Genomic DNA, 19,464 nt, shown 5'->3' on the forward strand with positions numbered 1-19,464 from the left:
TATATTGCTCAGGCTGGTCTTGAATTCCTGGGCTCAAGCAATCTTCCTGAGTTAGCCTCCCGAGGTGCAGAGACCATAGGCATGCACCACTGTGCCTGGCTCATCTATTTTTTTTTTAACTTCACATTTGCCATTTTGTCTTATATTAATATGAACTAAATAATCCTTCATTTGAATCATGATATTATAAAATCCTCAATTCCACTGCCCCCTTCCACTTTTTCATTATGGAATTTTTATAAAACCTTGACTCTGAATGAACCCAAACATCAATGAAAGAGAAGAGTAATACAGGTAGCAAATTGGTGCCACAACAAGCTCATGATTCTTTTTTTTTTACTATTTATTTTTTAGAAGTAGTTGGACACAATACCTTAATTTTGTTTATTTATTTTTATGTGGTGCTGAGGATCGAACCCAGGGCCTCACACATGCTAGATGAGAGCTCTACCACTGAGCTACAATCCCAGCCCTGACAAGCTCATGATTCTTAACCTTGGATCTACTGGGTACTTTTTCCGTGTGTCCAGAAGTCAACTATGTCACTATGCTGATCTGATTTTAAGCCTCCTAATAGACCCCGTCCTTCTTATTCTCAGCAATTTGCTTAAGTCTTTACTTCCCAATTCATGCCATTTGGTAGAAATTCCTTTAATTTCTGCCATTCGATCTGTATGGTGTTGTTTTGATCAGCTTATTCACTGATAAGAACAATTTTAGAGGAAGAAAAGTTTATTTGGGGCTCATGGTTTTGGAGATGGCCAACTCCACTGCTCTGTGCCCAAGGTAAGGCAGAAGATGATGGCAAAAGGATATGACAGAGGAGAGCAGTTCAGGACATGACAATCAGGAAGCCAGAGAGAGAGAGAGAGAGAGAGAGAGAGAGAGAGAGAGAGAGAGAGAGAGAGAGAGAGAGATCCCCTCACCAGGGGCAAAGTATATATCAGAAATGCCCTAATGACTCACCTCCTCCATCCACAACCAACCTGCCTTCAGTTATCACCCAGTTAATCCCTATCAGTGGGTTAACGAACTGATTAGGTTAAGGCTCTCACAATCCAATCATTTCACCTCTTAACTTTATTGCATGGTCTCATACATGTGCTTTTGGGGGACACCTCATATCTAAACCCCAATTATTGTCCTCCTCTTTTCTGTTCTACAAACCCCATCATCCAAATCCCATCTCCTTTCAGATCTTCCACCTTCATCTCTCTTCTCATTCATCTGCTCCTTGCCAGGAGAACAAGTGAGTTTCTGTTAATACAAAAACAACACTCCCTCCATCCTGAAGGCACTCTGAAAAGAATGTACTTGCCCCAGCCCAATATACTTTTAATTGCCTCTTACAGAAATGAGAACACAGGTAAGCGCAATGAAAAAGAAACCCAGAGCAAGGAATCAATAATGTGACTGCCAAAACATTCTCAATGAAATCTGCTTCTTTGAACACATTTGGTAGCAGGCTTACATGAATCGAAGCAAGTTCATCATTCCGACCAGAACACTGGAGAAAGAAAAAGGGAGCAACCAGGAGCCAAAGATGGGATGTATAGCTTTTTTTTTTTTTTTCTGATCACAAAATAGACAGGGCAGAATTCACTTTGTCAAAACCAGATACTTGGATAAAGGAGGAAGGAGCAGGACCATGTTACAGATGAGTGAATGGAAAACCAGAGAAGATGCCTGTTTAAAAGGGCAGCAAGGGGAGGGCCAAAGATGAAGCTCGGCTTTGAAAGGATGTGACAGGAAGATACAAGGGAAGGAGCACACTGAGCTGCCTCAAAGAACAGACGAAGCATCCTCGTCATTACAATGCCGCACAATGCTAACTGGGCTTTCAACTTTTCAAAGTCTTCTCACATCTGAGATTCCATTTTTATCCTTACAGTAACCTGGGGGGGGGGTGTGTGTAGGAAGGCATCTTGGGTGAGAGAAAACAAGGAAAAAGTAGATGAAACAAAAGTGAAAACATGTGTTGGTTCCTTTGGAAAGGAGGTGATGAGGAAAGAGAGAGAGAATAAAAGTAAAACTTAAAGCCCTATTAAAGGATTAATTGGAGGATGAAGGAGAAAAAGCAGAGAGGGTGGATGAGGGTAGATTTCACCTGAAAACAAAGACCCCAAAAAAGTGGATGGAATTTCCTTCTTCTCCTCCCCTCCCCGCTCACCATTGTTTAGGAAAGAAAATCCCAGAGAAGACCCGGGTTGTGCAAAAGGGCCAGAAAAGTAGAGATGATTTACCAAGGATGAGACTATGAACTTCAGGAGCTTGGGGGGGGGCCTCCCAGCTTCGTCTGTGCATCAGAACATGAAGATTTGGGGTGGGGAGTGGAATGAAGACAAAGGAACAAATCTGACTCTTGGGATTTTTGACCTCTACCCAACCTTAAAGACTGCTGTAGTAAGACAAAGGACTAGAGAAACGAGAGAGGTAAGAACGCAAATGCTCAAAGATGGGAAAGGATGCCAAGCATTTCAAGAATCTAAACGGGAGAATACAATGGACTGTCTGATATTTCAGACTCTGCACAAACAAAGCAAAAACACAGTAAGTTTATTTAATACACTGGGGCTAGGGGAGATTGGGGAAAAGCATTGGTGTCAAACATGAGGATTCCAAGCCCGAGAACAGAGACTCATTGGGCAAGCTGATTAGATTCAGGATGTGGGAAACGTGTGTCCCCAGAATATGTGTTCTAAATGGATGAATTAGAAAATAAATCATACCATGAAGAGGGCAGGAGGGAGAGGGGCACAGGTGTCTAAGTAATCTCTGGCTGATGAACAGCAATACTGCTTCCAGAAATATGCATGGAGATTATGCCAAGGGCAAGCCGGAGATAATGTATTCAGAGACAAATAAGCAATATGGATTAGGGAGGGGTCAGTTTGCCTGACTGACAGAAAGCTTCAAACTACATGATGGAATAGTTAGAGGTCAACTGGCTAGGAACACTAGGAAATTGCTCATAAACACAGTATATAAAAGCCTCCAGGAGGAAAAACACTGAATAAAAATGAGGAAACTAGGTTTATCTCTATAAAAGGAGCAAAGCTTCCAGTGGACAGAAGGAATGCAGAACACTCTGCAAGATTGAGAGTCAGGAATAACTTAGCTATGACCGTAGTTCTTATGACAGTCCTTCATTTATCTGTTAATTCATTCCCCAAATACTTACTGAGTACATCTGTGGTAGTTTCACAATTAGGCTCTGGTAAAGAGACCATGTGCAAGATGTCAAGGTCCCTGACCTCAAAGATGTTAGTGACAAGCAGGCAGGCAAGCGTAAAGTAAAATTATCCGAGAATGATTAAATTAGAATTGTATTAAATGCCCTGGTGCAAATATGTAGAGTGCTATAAGAATGTATAATTGGGAAGCAAATCGTCTTGCAGGGAGGAGGTCAGGAGAGGCTGATCTTTGCAGGATGAATAGGCATTGGACTGTCGAGAATATTTCAGATAAAAGGAACCATTTGTGCAAATGTCCTAGTTCAGGAAGGCTCAGGGTATGACTGAGGATCTAAAACAGTCAGGTGGCTGGCGTAGATTGAGCATGGGGGAAGGTAAGACCTAAGGCTGGACAGAAAGGACAGTCTGTAAATGCCACATAGATCATGTTAATGATACTGGACTTAACCTTTAGAACAATGGGATTCCACTGGAAAGTTTTAAGTACAGAGTGATATGACCAGATTTGAGGTTTAGCAGGATGACTCTTGTGGAAAGGTTCAGAGGATGGCAGGAGAACAGAGATGAGTTAGGAGGCTATTCTGATAATCCAGGTTGAGAGATCATGGTGATTCAGACTAGAATCTAAATGAAAATAGAAACAATTGAATGGATTGGAGACACTTTTAGTAGGTTGAATCAATAGGACAAAATGTGGTGAGAGTGGAGGAAGTTTGTTTAAGAGGATTAACTGACAACTTGGTGAATAATGGTGGCATTTACCAAAATAATAGAGTAAAATTTCTGGAACTAAAATGACATGCCAAGAGTTGAGTGGATAAATGGAAAGGATCCATACCCAGACACTCGTGAAATTTCAGGACACGAGGTAGAGAGATGATTCCAAAGTTTCCAGGGAATAAAAATGGGTCACTAACCAAAAAACAAGAGAATATCATTCTACTGGAAAATGACCACTCATGAACAAATTGGCTTTTAGAAGACAACAGAGTCACCCATCCAAAGTTCTGAGTAGAAATCATTTGGAACTCGAAAAACCATCAAACAATTATTTGGGCTAAAGATGGGAGGGGAGGGGAGGGGGGATAGTAGAGGATAGGAAAGGTAGCAGAATAGAACAGTTACTAATATTGCATTATGTAAAAATGTGGATGTGTAACCGATGTGATTCTGCAATCTGTATTTGGGGTAAAAATGGGAGTTCATAACCCACTTGAATCTAATGTATGAAATATGATATGTCAAGAGCTTTGTAATGTTTTGAACAACCAATAAAAAAAACTATCAAACAATTATTTAGGCTAAATGGAAGCATTTTTAGATACACAAGAATTTGGAAATTTTACTTCTTATGATTCTTGTCTGATGAGATGGAAAATAGGAAATAAAATATGTGGGATATAAAGACAGTAGAACTAATACTGAATACCAAGAAAATAAGTCCCAGGATGTCAACTTTGTAGGAGACTGAAATATAGCTTATCAATATTATTATAGGCTTGTCAATGGGCTCTAGGAAGAGTATGTTCAAGAATAAAATGGATTCCTTTCAATGTATAGAATGAATAAGAAGTCAGTGTAAATGGTAAATGGAACTTTTTTCCCCCCAAGAAAATAAAAGGCAATTTGCAATTCCAGGGGGGGAAAAAAACTAGAAGCTATCAAAGAAGATTATCATTTACATATGAAGCAAACTGAAATTTTACATGATTTTAAACCTCTACACTAGGAACATTCTTTTTTGAAGATACCTAGAGATTATGCTATGGAATCAAAAAAAAGAGGATGTGATTCTAGACATTACTTGCCTCTGTAGCAGGTAATATGTTTGTATTCATTAGGACACATGTGCTGTTTATTGGTTTTAAAATTTAAAAATTAACCCTTAGACCAGATATGCATAAAATTATTCATGGTAACAGGAGAATGAATATGAATTTGTTCTTGATTGCGTAAAAATAAAGGCATAGCTAACACAAGTTAGAAAATGGAAACCTTAGCTCATAGACAGGGAAGTCGAGAGAAATTAGCTGAAATTCATGGCACAAGAAATTAAAATTTTGACTAACAGTACTTAAGTTACAATATATTCAATAGAGGAATTAAACACTTTAATATAGAAATCTCAATTTGGGAGGTGTTTACCAATAAATTGTGTAACTTAGATGAAATGAACAAAGTTCTAGAAAGGAGGAAATTACTGAAACTCGATCAAGGTGAAATAGGAAATCTGAATAGACACATAACTGGAAAAGAGATTGAACTAGTAATTTAAAAACTTCAGAAAAGCTCAGGACCAGATGGCTTAACCACTGAATTCATAAAAATTAATACTTATGCTCGGATTTGGATATATTTTGGGTATCTTCCCAGGGTCCCTGTGATTGGGGGCTTAGTCCCTTGGTGGTATTAGGATATGCTGTGGAGTCTTTAAGAGGTGTGGACTAGTGGGGATTCTTGTGTCATTGAGGGTATGGCCCAAGAAAGGGATTATCTTGTGTTTTTCTTGAGTTCTGAGAGAACTGTTACATAAGCAACAAGTTCGGTCCCGCCCTCCCTCTCTGTTTCCTCTCTTTCTCTGTGATTCTCCCGATATATGGCCCTGCCATCCACCATCAGGCCTTTGCCAGAACCCGCACTGTGCTATTTGGAATTTCAGCCTTCAAAACTATGAGATAAATCAACATTTTTTTCTTTATGAAGCTAACTGCCTCAAGTATTTTGTTGTAGTGACAAAAAGCTGATGCCAATCTTTCACAAAATCTTTTAAGACAAAAAAAAAAAAAAAAGGAAGGGAACACTATCAAACTCATTCTGCTATATAGACTCCTAGGATTATTCTGATACTAAAGTCAGACAAAGGCATCCCATGGAAAGGAAAAAATAGGTCAATATCCCTTATGAATCTCCATGTCAATATCTTCACTGGGGATGTTGGCACACATCTGTAATCCCAGCAGTTCAGGAGGCTAAGGCAGGAGGATCACCAAGTTTGAGGTCAGCCTCAGCAATATGGTGAGATCCTGGCTCAAAATAAAAAAATAAAAAGGGCTGAGGATATAGTTTAGTGGTAAAGTACCCCTGGGGTCAGTCCTTAGTACTCCACCCCCCCCCCAAATATATCTTCAACAGAAGATTAGAAAATGGAGTTCAGAAATATATAAGAAAATTTACGCACTAGGACTAGTTGGAATCCTAGGAATTTAAATTTCTTTAATTTAAAAAAAATAATGAATATAATACACTATTATGTTAGCTGTTTATCACTGTGACAAAATACCTGAGAAAATCATTGAGAGGAAGGAAGATTTATTTTGGCCCATGGTTTCAATCCATGGTCACTTGTCCACATCATTTTGGCCATTTGGTGAGGCAGAACATCATGATAGAGACCATTTGGTGCTCACCTAATGGTACTCAGGAAGCAGAGACACAGAGAGAGGCAGGGGACAAATAATACCTTTGAAGGCATGTCCCCAGTGATTTGCCTTTTTAAACTAGGACCCACCTCCAAAAGTTTTATTACTTCCCAATAGTACCACCAGTAGGAGAACAAACCTTCAATTCATGAGCCTTGGGGGACATTCCAGGTCAAAACTATAACAGCCCAATTAATAGAATCAATAAAAGATATATTATCACTGTACAGTAATCAAATGCTTGCAGGAGAAGCATTTGACAATTTTTAACACCTTTTCACCACATGAGGAAATAAACTCAACAAACTAGAACTTGAAGGCAACTTCCCTAATCCAATACAGGACTTCTGCCAAGAACCCACACAGCTAACGTCAGACTTAATGGTGAAGACTAAATTTTTTCCTCTAAGATCAGTGACAAGAATATCCAAATTTGCCACTCCTATTTAACATTGTACAGGAAATTCTAGCCAGGGAAATCAGGAAAATAAAACAAAACAAAACAAAAATCAACCAACCAATCAAACAAAAAGTTTTCCAGAATGGAAAAAAGAAATAGCAGAACTCTCTGTACTTATAGGTGACATGACAGTGCATCTGGAAAATCCTAGAGAATCCACTAATAATAATACTAGGGCCAATAAACAAGTTTGGCAATTTTTTAGGATAAAACTTTACAAGCAGTGAAACTGAAGTGGAGGAAACCATTTCATTTACAATGGAATAAAAAGAAGAAACTTAGAAATAATTTTAACAAAAGAAGTGCAAGACTTGTGCACTTAAGGCTACACAATATTGTTATAAAAACTGAATTAGAAAATTAAATAAATGAGAAGACATTCCATGTTCATGGATCAGAACCTTAAGTATTGTTAAGGTGACAATTTTCCCCAAATTGACCTATGTGCATAATACAATCCCTATTAAAATCCGAGCTCTCTCTTTATTTAATTTTTGCTGAAACTGAAAAGCTAGTTTTACAATTTATATGGAAATATGAGAGACCTCACGCTGCCCAAATAATCTTGAAATAAAGAACAAAGCTGAAGGACTCATACTTCTTGATTTCAAACTTACTACAAAGTGACACATGGATCATGAGAATAGAATTAAAAGTCCAGAAATAAGTTTTTATATATATGGTCAGTTTAATTTTGTTAAGAGTTCTAGGACAATTCAATCATGAAAAAGTAGTCTTTTCTGTAAATGGCACAGGGGACAACTGGATATACGCATGCCATAGGGCAAAGCTGGACCTCTTCCTTACACCATATGCAAACATTAACTTGAAATGAATCATAGACCTAAATATAAATCTCTTAGAAGAAAACATGGGAGAACAAATCTTTGTGACTTTGGGTTGGGCAATAGTTTTTAAAATGCAATAATACCAAAGCACAATTGTTCAAAGAAGGAAATAAACTGGATTTCAACAAAATTAAAAATTTTGTGCTTAAACAAGTAAAATAAAGCTCCATAGAATGGGAGAAAATATTTGCAAATCTTATGTATGATAAAGACCTTTGATTCAGAATATATAAAGAACTCTACTACTCAACAATAGAAAGACAAATAACCAAAATTCTAAAGATGGACTAAGGATTTGGATAGATATTTCTCTAAAGAAGATATATAAATGTCCAATAAGCACATGAAAAGATGCTCAACACCATTTGGGAAATGCAAATCCAAACTATAAGGAGCTATACCCTTCATACCCACTATGGTAGGTAAAAGATGAACAATAACAAGTGTTGAAGCTGTGGAGAAACTGGATTCACATTATCACTGGTGGGCATATAAAATTGTACTGCTGTTTTGGAAAACAGTTTTGAAGTTCCTAAAAAGTTAAAACATAAAGTTACCATATGATGCAGCAGTTCTACTCCTAGGTATATGCCCAGGAGAATTGAAAATATTTTTAATGCTTTTATTATAATTGAAAACACTTGTGCACACACAAAGTTGTATGTGGATGGTCACAGCAACATCATTCATGATAATGAAAAGATGAAACAGCCCAAATGCCCATCAACAGATGAATGCATAAATAAGATGTAGTATAGCCATATAATGGAAGATTATCCAGCCACATGAAGAAAGTTCTGATACATGTTTTGACCTTGAAAAACTTTTGTGAGATGAAAGAAGCTAGTCATAGGAGAAGCATTTATTGTATGATTCCATGTATATGAAATGTCCAGAATAGGCATATATTAGACACAGAAAGTAAATTGATGGTTGACTAGGTCTAGGGAGATGGTGGGATTCAATAGGGAGTGATTGCCAGCATATATAGCATTTATTTGGGGGAAAATAATATTTTTTTCCAAATTTAGAATGTTGCATAGTTTTGTGAATATACTAAAATATTTGGAATTGCATACTTTATTTATTTATTTATGTTGTGGGGTTCTTGCTGTATTGCTCAGGCTAGCCTTGGACTTGTGATCCTCCTGCCTCAGCCTTCCTAGTAGTTGGGAATACCAGGGTGCACCACCATCGCTGGCTGAATTATACACTTTAAATGGGTGAATTGTATGGCTTATGAATTATATCTCAGCAAAACCTGTTGAAAAATTTGGGAGAACAGATAGAGTCTTGGTGAGTAGTAGTATATCTCATTTGTATCTGTGGGATTTTAATTTATGAAGATAAGGGGACAAGGGGAGGCTAATACCACTGAAGGGTATTTTTTTTTTAAATCACATTTCCTGAAAGAGACACATTATACCATGCAGGGCCAAATTGGGAAGTACTAGGTTTGGTCAGGAGGCAAAGGGAGCAAGGGGAAATCCAAGTCAGAGCCTTTTTCAAGGTTTTCATAGGGAACACGAGGCAGGGCAGGGTAAGTAGATCAGGACTGGTTAATATGATTATTTCTGGTGAGCATTGGGGCATCTGGACTATCCCTATTTGTCTGGTACCTGACTGTGGGTTGACTTAGGGCAGGAGGAATACTGGACTTGGTGTGTGAGAGCTCACCAAGGAGATGGGTGGACGTCTAGACTGTTTAGTTTGCACAGGAGAAGTGTGCTCTCAGGTGACCCCTTTCCTATCTGGAAGACCAACCTGGGAGCTTTGAGAGGGGCAGTCTCTCTCCCTATCCACAAGGTCATTAATGTCATTGCATCAAGAAAGCAGAAAACAAAGCAAAAATAAAATAAAATGAAATAAAATAAAAAATTAAGAAACCCATAAAGCTCTAATAAAAATATAAACAAAAAATAAAAAAAATAGCTTAAAAAAGACAGTGTGGTCTGTGTATCTACTGTGTGACACATGGATGCCAACAGACACATGGAGTCTCAGATAACAGTGGGAGCTAGATTCCTACTTCTCATCTCATGGAATAAATGGGTCTCTAAAACTGATTAAATTTAGAAATGGCGACAAACGATCACTAGTATGAAACAGAAAAGTAACTCAGGAGGGCTAAACTTAGAAATGGTCAAAAACAGTGCCTGGAAGAAAGGACTTGGTATGGGGAAGGCCGGAGCTGTTTTTGTTTTTTTGAAATTCAACTTTATTATTCATTCTTTAAAAATACTGTGAGCAGGTGTTACTTGATTCTTTTTAAGAAACTGTGAAAGTCCATATTTAGTTAGTGAATAAGGAATAGTAATTCCTTCTTTCAATTATACAACTCATCCACTCTTTAGGACCAGGGTAGTTTTATCTCCCAAGGCATGTGCTGTATTTTCCTTTCATTACACAATGAATAAAAGACTGACTACTCAGGAAGTTGTATTACATAGTCTGCATTTTTGTTTTATAAAAACTCATCAGGTCTTTATTTAACTCTGAAAAAATACAGTTTTGCTAGTTTTATAGTTTGTGTTAGTCATTCATTGGCTCACTCCTTCTTAAATAATTGGCTCATGGTATCCTTGGGTTCTTCTTGCACAGATTCAACCAACCATGAATGAATATTAAAAAAAAATTGTGTCTGCACTAAACATGTACAGATTTTTCTTGTTGTTCCCTAAACAATGTAACAACTATTTCCATAGCATTGGGTATTATAAGTCATCTAGAGGGCTGAGGCTGTGGCTCAGAGATAGAGTGTCCCCTAGCAGGCGTGAGGCACTGGCTTCCATCCTCAGCACCACATAAAAGTAAAATAAAGATATTATGTCCACCTATAACTAAAAAATAAATATAAAAAAAAGACCTCATCTAGAGGTCATTGAAAGTATATGGGAGAAGGTGCATGGTCGTATGCATGCAAGTACTACATCATATTATATAAAGGACTTGAGCATCCATGGTTTAGGTATCTGTTGGGGGTCCTGGAACCGATTCCCTACAGGTACTATGGATGAGTGTGTGTGTTGGGGGGTGGGGCAGGGATTACACCCATGACATAAAAAACACAATACTAAGAACTAGAGATACCAAGGTTGAAAATAATACCCAAGGAGTGCTCACTCAGAGAGACAGAACTCACCAGGCAATGACAATGTGGCATTCATAGAGATAGGGTGCTCTAGAAATACATGGGAGGGGAGCCTACAACCTCAGGAATCAAATAGGAGTTCTTGGAGGTGATGATGTTAAAGTCAACCCAGCAGGATAATTAGACCTAGGCTAGGGAAGAGAATGTAGGAGGGGAAACAGCATATTTTGGAGAATGAAAAGTAATTGAGTTTGGTTCAATAATGTAGAGTGTAAAAGGAATAGGTAGGCAGAGGAACAGGCCCCTGAATATGTCCATTTGCTCATCTCTGGCACCCACACTTCACATAGCAAAAAGAACTCTACACATGTGAGTAAATTAAGGATTTTGAGATTCAGGAATTATCTTGGACTGTCTGGGAGGGCCCAGTGAAATTGGACCCTACACAGCACAGAGTGGGCCTCTCTCTCTGATGACGTTCTTTGGTTTTGCTTCAGCCATGACCTTGATTCTCTACCGTTTGCAAATGGAGAGTATTGCATCGTGAACCTTGAATCTGGAAAAGAGAACCCACAGACCCAAGAGTAAAGGGGGCTAGTGCAACGTTGGTTCCAAGAGGAGGTTTTCCTTACCTTGATTTTCCACATCTTTCAGTGGGTCCACCCCTGGGGACAGGATAAAAAACATTGGAGTGGCTGGTCCTGATTCTTCAAAGGAAGTTGCAAAATCTAGTGCTCTTCCCATTACGTATTTGCTTCCTAACTTCTCCTCAACAAAATCTCTGCCAGAAAGAAAGTATATACACATATAGTCCGAAAATAATAACATTTGAGAAATGGAAGCCTCTAGAAAAGAAAGAATATGCCCAAGATCGTGGATTAGGTAGCTATAGAGCTAGGACTGGCTACAAGTCCACAACTTGTCAACACTTACAAAGTGTGCTGCTGGTTGTAGGACAGCTCATCTAGATCAGAGCTCCTTGTGTACTACTGTCCAACTAGGTCACTGCCAACTCCTGCCTGGCGCCCTCTCCATCCATAGGTTTGATTAGGACCAATGCCTTCTGAATACTTTCAGCAGCTAGACCACCATTCTCTAGATCCATGCTATGTCCTGTTCCTGCCCAAGATTTAAAGCTCTATCAGATTCTTTCTTTGCTCTCATCTTTTGTCATTCTCCGTTCTCTTTCCTCTCACTCCATTTAACAATGCTTCCCTTCTAAAGTGGCCCATTTTGTGCTAAATAAATCCTCACAGCTGCAAATGTTTTATGACTATCTGGCCAAACTCCTGACCTTCACTGAGACTTCTACTATCCCCCCTGAGGACATTACTTCTTCATGCAGCCTTCTCAACTGGGCTCATACTCCTGCACCTGAGGATTCTCAGTGACCAGGGTTCTGCTCACTGTCCAATGCTATTTTTAAACCATTACCTTCCCATTATCGTGGTTCCAATGAGGCTCATTTTCCCTATCTCACCACTATCCATGCACATCATTGTCATCTATTGCCTCATTTGGCCACTCTTCTCATTCACTGAACACTTGAGCCTTAGGCTTATGGACTTCCTCTCCTCTTAACTGGGTAACATCAATATCCATGTGGACAATCCTCTATCCTCTAAGTGATCTCAATTTGAGTAATCTTTCATTTCCTCCCCTCTTCAGCTACCTAATTCCACGGCTACACCTTCATCCATGGCATTACTTGGAAACTTCTCTTATGTCTGATGCCATAAAGGGAGCTATCCCTTTTTCTGACTAACACCGTCTATCCTTATAGTTCTTTTGGTAATGCACTTTTACTTCACCTATTCTTTGCCCTGGTGCCATTACAAATGCAGGAATTTCAGTATCCTAGCCTTTTGGTATTTTCCCCCATACTGCCTTAATCTATTCATTTTCCTATCCAGAACAGACTCCGTAACCTATAATTTCTTTTAAAAAAAATAATTTCATTGATGTATAATCAATATACCCTACAATTCACTCATTTTTAAGTATATTTTTCAATGTTTTTAAAGTAAAATTTATCAAGTTGCACAATCTTCACCATAATCTAGTGTTTGAACTCGATTTTCATCACACTATAGATTCCTTATAATTGATTCCAATTCTCATGCCCTCATCCTCAGCAACCACTAATCTGCTTTCTGCCTCTGCAAAATACATGGCCTATGACTCCTAGTCATTTTCTTGCCAACATCCTTACCTTCCTTGCCTAATTCTTATTTCAACACACCAATTTGAGATGATCTGAGCTCTGGATCAATGTAGCTCCGAATCCTGGGATTCTGGAGAAAATTATCCAATGGTGAACACAGGTGTCACTACAAGTGCAAGATCTTATCCAGTAACCAGGCCCTTCGACGCTACTTGGAGCTCCCTGGTCAGCCTTCTCTCCCATTTTTCACAGATCTGTTTTCCAACATTCTTCACTCTCTTCAAATATTCAACCTTGCCCCTCTCCCTTTCACACAAATTCAACTGATGGTCTTCCAACTCTTCAGAGAAATTAGAAGCCAGCAGATAAAAATCATCCTCAATTTTCTGCCATTCATTTATTACATTACTTAAAGCTATAACCATCTTTCTTTCCATTTCAAAAAAAAAAACATGTGATGAAAGAGATGTTTTTCTTGCTAAGGGTGAACTCTCTGTCTTTTGGAATTTTGGTTGTTGATAAAAAGGATCTTATTACCGTACACACATGGCCTTGATGCTCAACCACTATGGTTTATATTATTAATATCCCCCTCCTCAAAGCTCATGTGTTAGGCAATGCAGGGATGTTCAGAGGTGAAATGACTAGATGATGGGCTCTGTAACCTCATTAGTAGATTAGTCTGCTTGATGGATTAATAATTTGAATAGATTGCTGGGTGGTAACTGTAGGCAGCTGAGGTGTGACTGGGAGAAATAGGTCACTGGGGACATGGCCCGGACTATATCTGTTCCTGGCCCCTCTGCCCCACCCCTCTTCTTCCTGGCTGCCATGACCTGAGCAGATTTTCTTTTCCATGCCCTTCCGCCATGATGTCTGTCTCTGGCCTAGAGCAATGGAGTCAGCCAACCATAGACTGAACATCAGAAACTGTGAACCAACATAAATTTTCTTCCTCTAAAATCGTTCTTGTCAGATAATTTGATCATAGCAGTGAAAAGCTGGATAACACTTTAGCCTTGCCGTCCTGAGACTGTCTTTTGGAGTGCCTGTCCCAGGCCTCCCACCATCCCATGTTCTCTACCTCATGGCGTAGGTCATCCGGTCAGGCCGCATGGCCCTCATCATGCAGAGGCGCTGAAGGGCTGTCTTGTTCTTCCACTCCTGGGGGAACTTCTCCTTCTCAGGACATTCTGACTCCACAAACTTCTTCCAGCTCTTGGCAGATCCTTCAATGTCTCGATCCAGATTAGAGAATTCTTCCATTGATGAAAGGGCCTGGGAAATTGCAAAGAATCTTGCTCCAAAATGCAGTTTCTCTAAAAAGCTGTAATTTGTGTTGCGTTGGAGGTTGAAAGGAAAGTGGTATTATATACACAACTCTGTCTCACGTATAGTCTGTTTGGAGTCTTGGATCTTCCTCCAGGAAAAAAGAAATCAAAGAAGAGGGAGGATTCTGACCAGTTCACCCTCAGCAGACTGCTCACAGTAATATGCAAAATTATCAAATGACCAGTTTAGGAGACTGTAGACAGCAGAGACTGAGCCATACTCACTTGCATGATATCACATGGAAAAGAGGGGCACAAAGGGGTACCATTATTATTCTGGTTGTGGTACATGGACACCTAAGTCAGAGGCTTCTTCTTTCCATCTGCACACTCACTCTGCCACCAAATCCTGTCAATTCATCTCTCAAAATATCTCATTGACTTTGTATTAATGCCAACTATTAAAATTTCCATGAGTTGTCTATTTCTGTATGGATTAAAGTCTATTTGGACATAGCTAAGTAATGAAATCTTTTCATGTATTTCTTCCCCCCAATCCATCCAGTTTACCAGGTATGCTGCTGTGTTCTTCTACCTTGTCTCAGCTTACCAGTCTCCTACCTGGAAGTATGCCTGACTCGTTCCCCACCCAATTCCTTGTTTGCACTACTTCTACCACGTGCAAGTGGTCTTCTCCACTAAATTTTACTCCTTGCTTTTCTTGTGCTGGTCATGCTTTCTATTTATTAAGGTTCTCTGAGTTGTCAAGGGCCAGTTCAAAGTCAGCGACTTTCCCCGGGCATAGACTCTATAACGTAGAACATGTAGTCCTTCCCCTGGGGTGGAGCACATAGAGCTACTCACAGAGTTGGAAACTTTACTAAACCTTCAATCAGTTTCAGATGTTTGGTTGCTGATAACATTTAAGCCATATCCCTCCTTCTTCCTCTTCTGCTCACATCTGGGCAAGCTGATCACTAAGCCTGGGCATTTCCTCCTTAGATGCAGGAGGGATGTTGTACCAGGTAAGCCCCTGCCTGTGCCCAGGAGCAGCCGCTCCGGACTCACCCCCTAACTACCATAAGTACCCAAGGTAGTTTCTTTTCCTGGCTCTCTCAAGCCATTTTTAGAATGCTTGGGATCACCCTTGCTTTTGCATACCATGTATACCACATTATTGGAATAATCAACTTTTACATACCCTTTTGGTATGTGTGCGTCTTCATCAGTCTTGACACAGGAACTACATTTTGGATGGATGAGTGTCTATCCTGTTTATCCAGAGTGCCCACCAACACCACTAGCCTAGACACTTACTGACCTGCAGTCCCTCCATCATTGTTCAACTCTGTTGATGTGTTTGATTTCTCCAAAGCTAGACCGCATGTTTAAAGCAGCTATGACAGTGCCGTGAATTTTGTAAAAAACCCAATACATTCTTGTTATTTGAATCCCTTCATTCATTGACTCATTCATCATTCTTTTAACATTTATTGCATGCCTACTACTTCCTAGGGACTTGGAATCACAATATTGAACAAAAAGACCTGGACTTTCAAGGAGCTTACAGGCCTAAATTGAGGAGGAAGGAGATGAGTATGGTCTTGGGAGATGTATAGAGTTCTGTCAGGTAGAGATGGAAGGGAAGGGCATTTTATGAGAAGGATCAATAAGAGCCAGTCTGGAAGGTAGGGCATGGCAGAAAACAGTGTGGTTGCAGGATAAGAACCTGGCGAGAAGGGCAAGGTGAAGCTGCACAAGGACCCATCCACTTGACCTGGACTTGCCTATTCTTTTCCTCCAGGGGGATGAACATAGATCCTTTCACAGGTACTCTGTGACTTCCCAATTTCATGCTGACCACTTACAGCAGGGAAGACCACATCTTCATTCATGCTGAGAAGCAGTGAATGAGACAGTGGAGGAATCTCAGATAGACAAGATTTCTGGTGATGAGCCATGGGACTTGGAGACTAGTTTTATACCTTCATGAGTTTTGGATTTTTCATCTGGAAAATGAGGCCAAGTAATCACCTGCCGCTTCTCTTACTCTCAAGTAGATGCAAAGTTTTGAAAACTATAAAGTCCTCCCTGGTCCTTCCTGGATAGCTATTGAATTGCAATTATCTGTTACTCCCACAAGATTGTGAGTTCCCGGTGGGCAAGAACTTTCTAAGGCACGGCCTGGCACTTATCGAGAGTGCTCAATTAATAAAGTTTGACATCTGGGTGGCCAGCAGGAGGGCTCTTGATGGACTGAGAAAAGCTGCATCTGCTGTAATTATTTCTGTCTGTGCTGGGGAACCAACTTTCATCTTCTTCCAGATAGCCACTCACCTCCTCTCCCCAGCTTACATCATCATTAACCCTTCTGCAGGCCAATTACCCCCCAGCATCTCCATAAAAAGGAGAAAACTACACTGTGATCAGCACTCCCAGCTGCCAAGGACTGGGTCTGAAGCACAGTTTCTTGAAGCTCTGGAGTGAACACAATTGCAATGTTTAATCTCCCAAATGAGGGAAAGGGATTTCTAGCCTTCTAATAAGCTAAATGGAAATGACTAATTAACCTAATTACTTTGGACTGCACAGCAAAATACAACTGAGCTAAACTGGCAACCAGAGTGGTAGTGAGAGGCCTTTTCAAAGGTTAACAAAGAAATTCATCACAGATGAAATTTCCTAATGAAGAGAACACATTCCTATTACCTTACAGTTCAGCATTTGATGGGATTGAAAAAAAATCCTTCCAAAGGATAATAATAAAAGCAGGATTTTATCAGAAAGATTTCATCCATTTCCTGCTTATTAGTTCTTCTGGGGAAACAAGACAATCAACCTTCCTCATTAGATAGAATGCTTTAGATTTTTTTTTTAATATTTATTTTTTTAGTTGTAATTGGACGCATGCCTTTATTTTATTTATTTTTATGTTATGATGAGGATTGAACCCAGGGCCTTGCACATGCTAGGTGAGCCACAGACCCAGCCTCTAAAATTCTTTTAAGATCATGTCCTATTTAATTATACTTATTTTGTTGCTTTAGGCTAAAATCCAACCGAATATTTTAAAAGAGTATTTATCAAAGATCATGTATACCACATATCACATTGTCCCTCACCTGTGTGCATCTATGACTGCACTTGAGTTTTGAAGGATCTGGACTTTGCTGCTTCACACAACAAACTCATATAGAAAGATAAAGCTTTGCTCATTTGCAAAAGACTTTGAACAGCCAGATGAGCCCCGCCCACAAAACAAAACGAAGAGCAGAAGGAAGCCAAGCCAAGCCAAGCCAACCAAACAACTCATTTTGTGAAAAGAGGAATGGAATGAAATTGCACAATAGCTTTTGAGTTGAGCTATGTAAAATGAATGCCTGTGAATCACTTACTCTTCTTGACTTTTACTGCAGAGGGCTTTGTGTGATAATATAGAGAAAGGAAACTGGACTAGGCCCAACTGGGCAACTTAGAGTTCCTGAAAGTTTTTCTTTCTATGGACAAATTCTATCAAGCTCAACTGGTATCAATGACAGTGCTTATGTGTCTTACAGGGTAATAAAGAATCATAATTGTTATAGGATAAATCGTGTCCATCAAAAAAGATATATTGAAGAACTAGCCTCCCAGACTGTGAACCTGACTTTATTTAGAAACAGAATCTTTGTGTGGATGTAATTAATTTAAAATGAGGATATAAGGGTAGGCCTCATATATTCAGTATGACGGGTGCCCTTATAACAAGAGGAAAAAAAACCATACAGAGGAAACCAATTTTCATCTTCATCCTGTGAAGATGGTGGAGACACAGACTGAGATTGGATTTATGGTGCCTCAAATCAAGGCACCATAATCTGCTTCCACTTACTGAACATTAATACAGTCTGACAACCCTCGACAAAGGTAGGATGGCCATTTTGCAGATAAGGATCCAAAGGCTCAGAGTGTTAAGGTAGGAGATAGGGCACACGGAAGGAACCATCTCTTAGGGTTCTCAGCTCAACCTAGGCCCTCACAGCACTGTACCTTAAGCCCCTTCTTGTGAAGGAAAACATGGCCATCTTGTGGTTAAAGTGAGAAAGCTAGATGACCACAAAGGGAATTCAAGATCACTCACGAAGGGAAAGCTCTCCGTCTCAGGTATGTGCAATAGCCCAAAAGACCAACCTAAAGTTAACTTGTTGCTGTTGAACCTATCATTAGCATTGTGGTTTGCTCCCCTTCTGTGCATTTTCTGAGGGAAAAAGAAACATACATGGGCAGTAGAAAAGAAATTATATAAAATTCAGCTGTCATTCAAGGTGTCAATCAACCTCAGATCCAGCTAAGGGAGAAGGGGAGAATAAAAGTGAGGTCTATTGTGTAGACAGAGCCTTGAGCCACTCTACCCACTCTACCCTCCACCCAATCTACCCTCCCAATGTGTTACTTTCACTTTCAATAAGCCTCTGCCTTTCCTGCCAACCTCCTGGGTCTCCTTCAATTCTTTGCTTGGGAGGAGGAGAACCCTGACTCAGGACCCCCGGAAACCCCTACCCTTGCCCTGGCAACAAGAGGACTAAGACGACATACGAGAGGCCATTTGCACACACAAACTTGAACTGGAACCCTGGTATATCTGATTCCAGAGCCTGTGTTGACAAATCCATTTCTCTCATTGTTCTAGTTCTGCAGATGGGCTCATTCAAAATTGCTTTTCAGAACCTATTTTTTCCATAAAGTAATCAGACTATGAGTTGTGATTCTCAAGGTCTAGGATCATATTGTCCAAAAGGTAACCACTGGCCATGGGTGACCATTGGGCACTTGAAGTGTGGTTATTGTGACAGAAGGACTGATTTTTCAAAAAATCTAAGATAGTCTTGTCACATTAGCCAGACTGTCCTTGACCTCCTAGGCTCAAGTGATCCCCCTGCCTCAGCTTCCCAAGAAGTTGGGACCACAGGTGCACGAGGCCATGCCCTGAATTTTTAATTCTATTTCATGTTAATGCCTTTAAAATTGAAGTGTAGAA

The 19,464-nt window shown here is 39.7% G+C and overlaps 1 protein-coding gene across 2 annotated transcripts in view; it reads right to left on the reverse strand.

Annotated features, from left to right (window-relative positions):
- Positions 1 to 19,464, reverse strand: part of DNAH9 (dynein axonemal heavy chain 9) — a gene marked incomplete at both ends in the record, with an annotated part of 338,928 nt that overhangs the window by 38,396 nt on the left and 281,068 nt on the right. For both annotated transcript variants that reach the window (XM_081272229.1, XM_081272228.1), the window contains 2 exons: positions 11,645 to 11,793; positions 14,261 to 14,454. In XM_081272229.1, coding sequence (XP_081128355.1) covers positions 11,645 to 11,793; positions 14,261 to 14,454 — 343 coding nt within the window. The remainder of the gene's footprint in view (positions 1 to 11,644; positions 11,794 to 14,260; positions 14,455 to 19,464) is intronic.

This window comes from Spermophilus citellus, assembly GCF_964194105.1.
Source record: "Spermophilus citellus genome assembly, chromosome: 17".
NCBI lineage: Eukaryota > Metazoa > Chordata > Mammalia > Rodentia > Sciuridae > Spermophilus > Spermophilus citellus.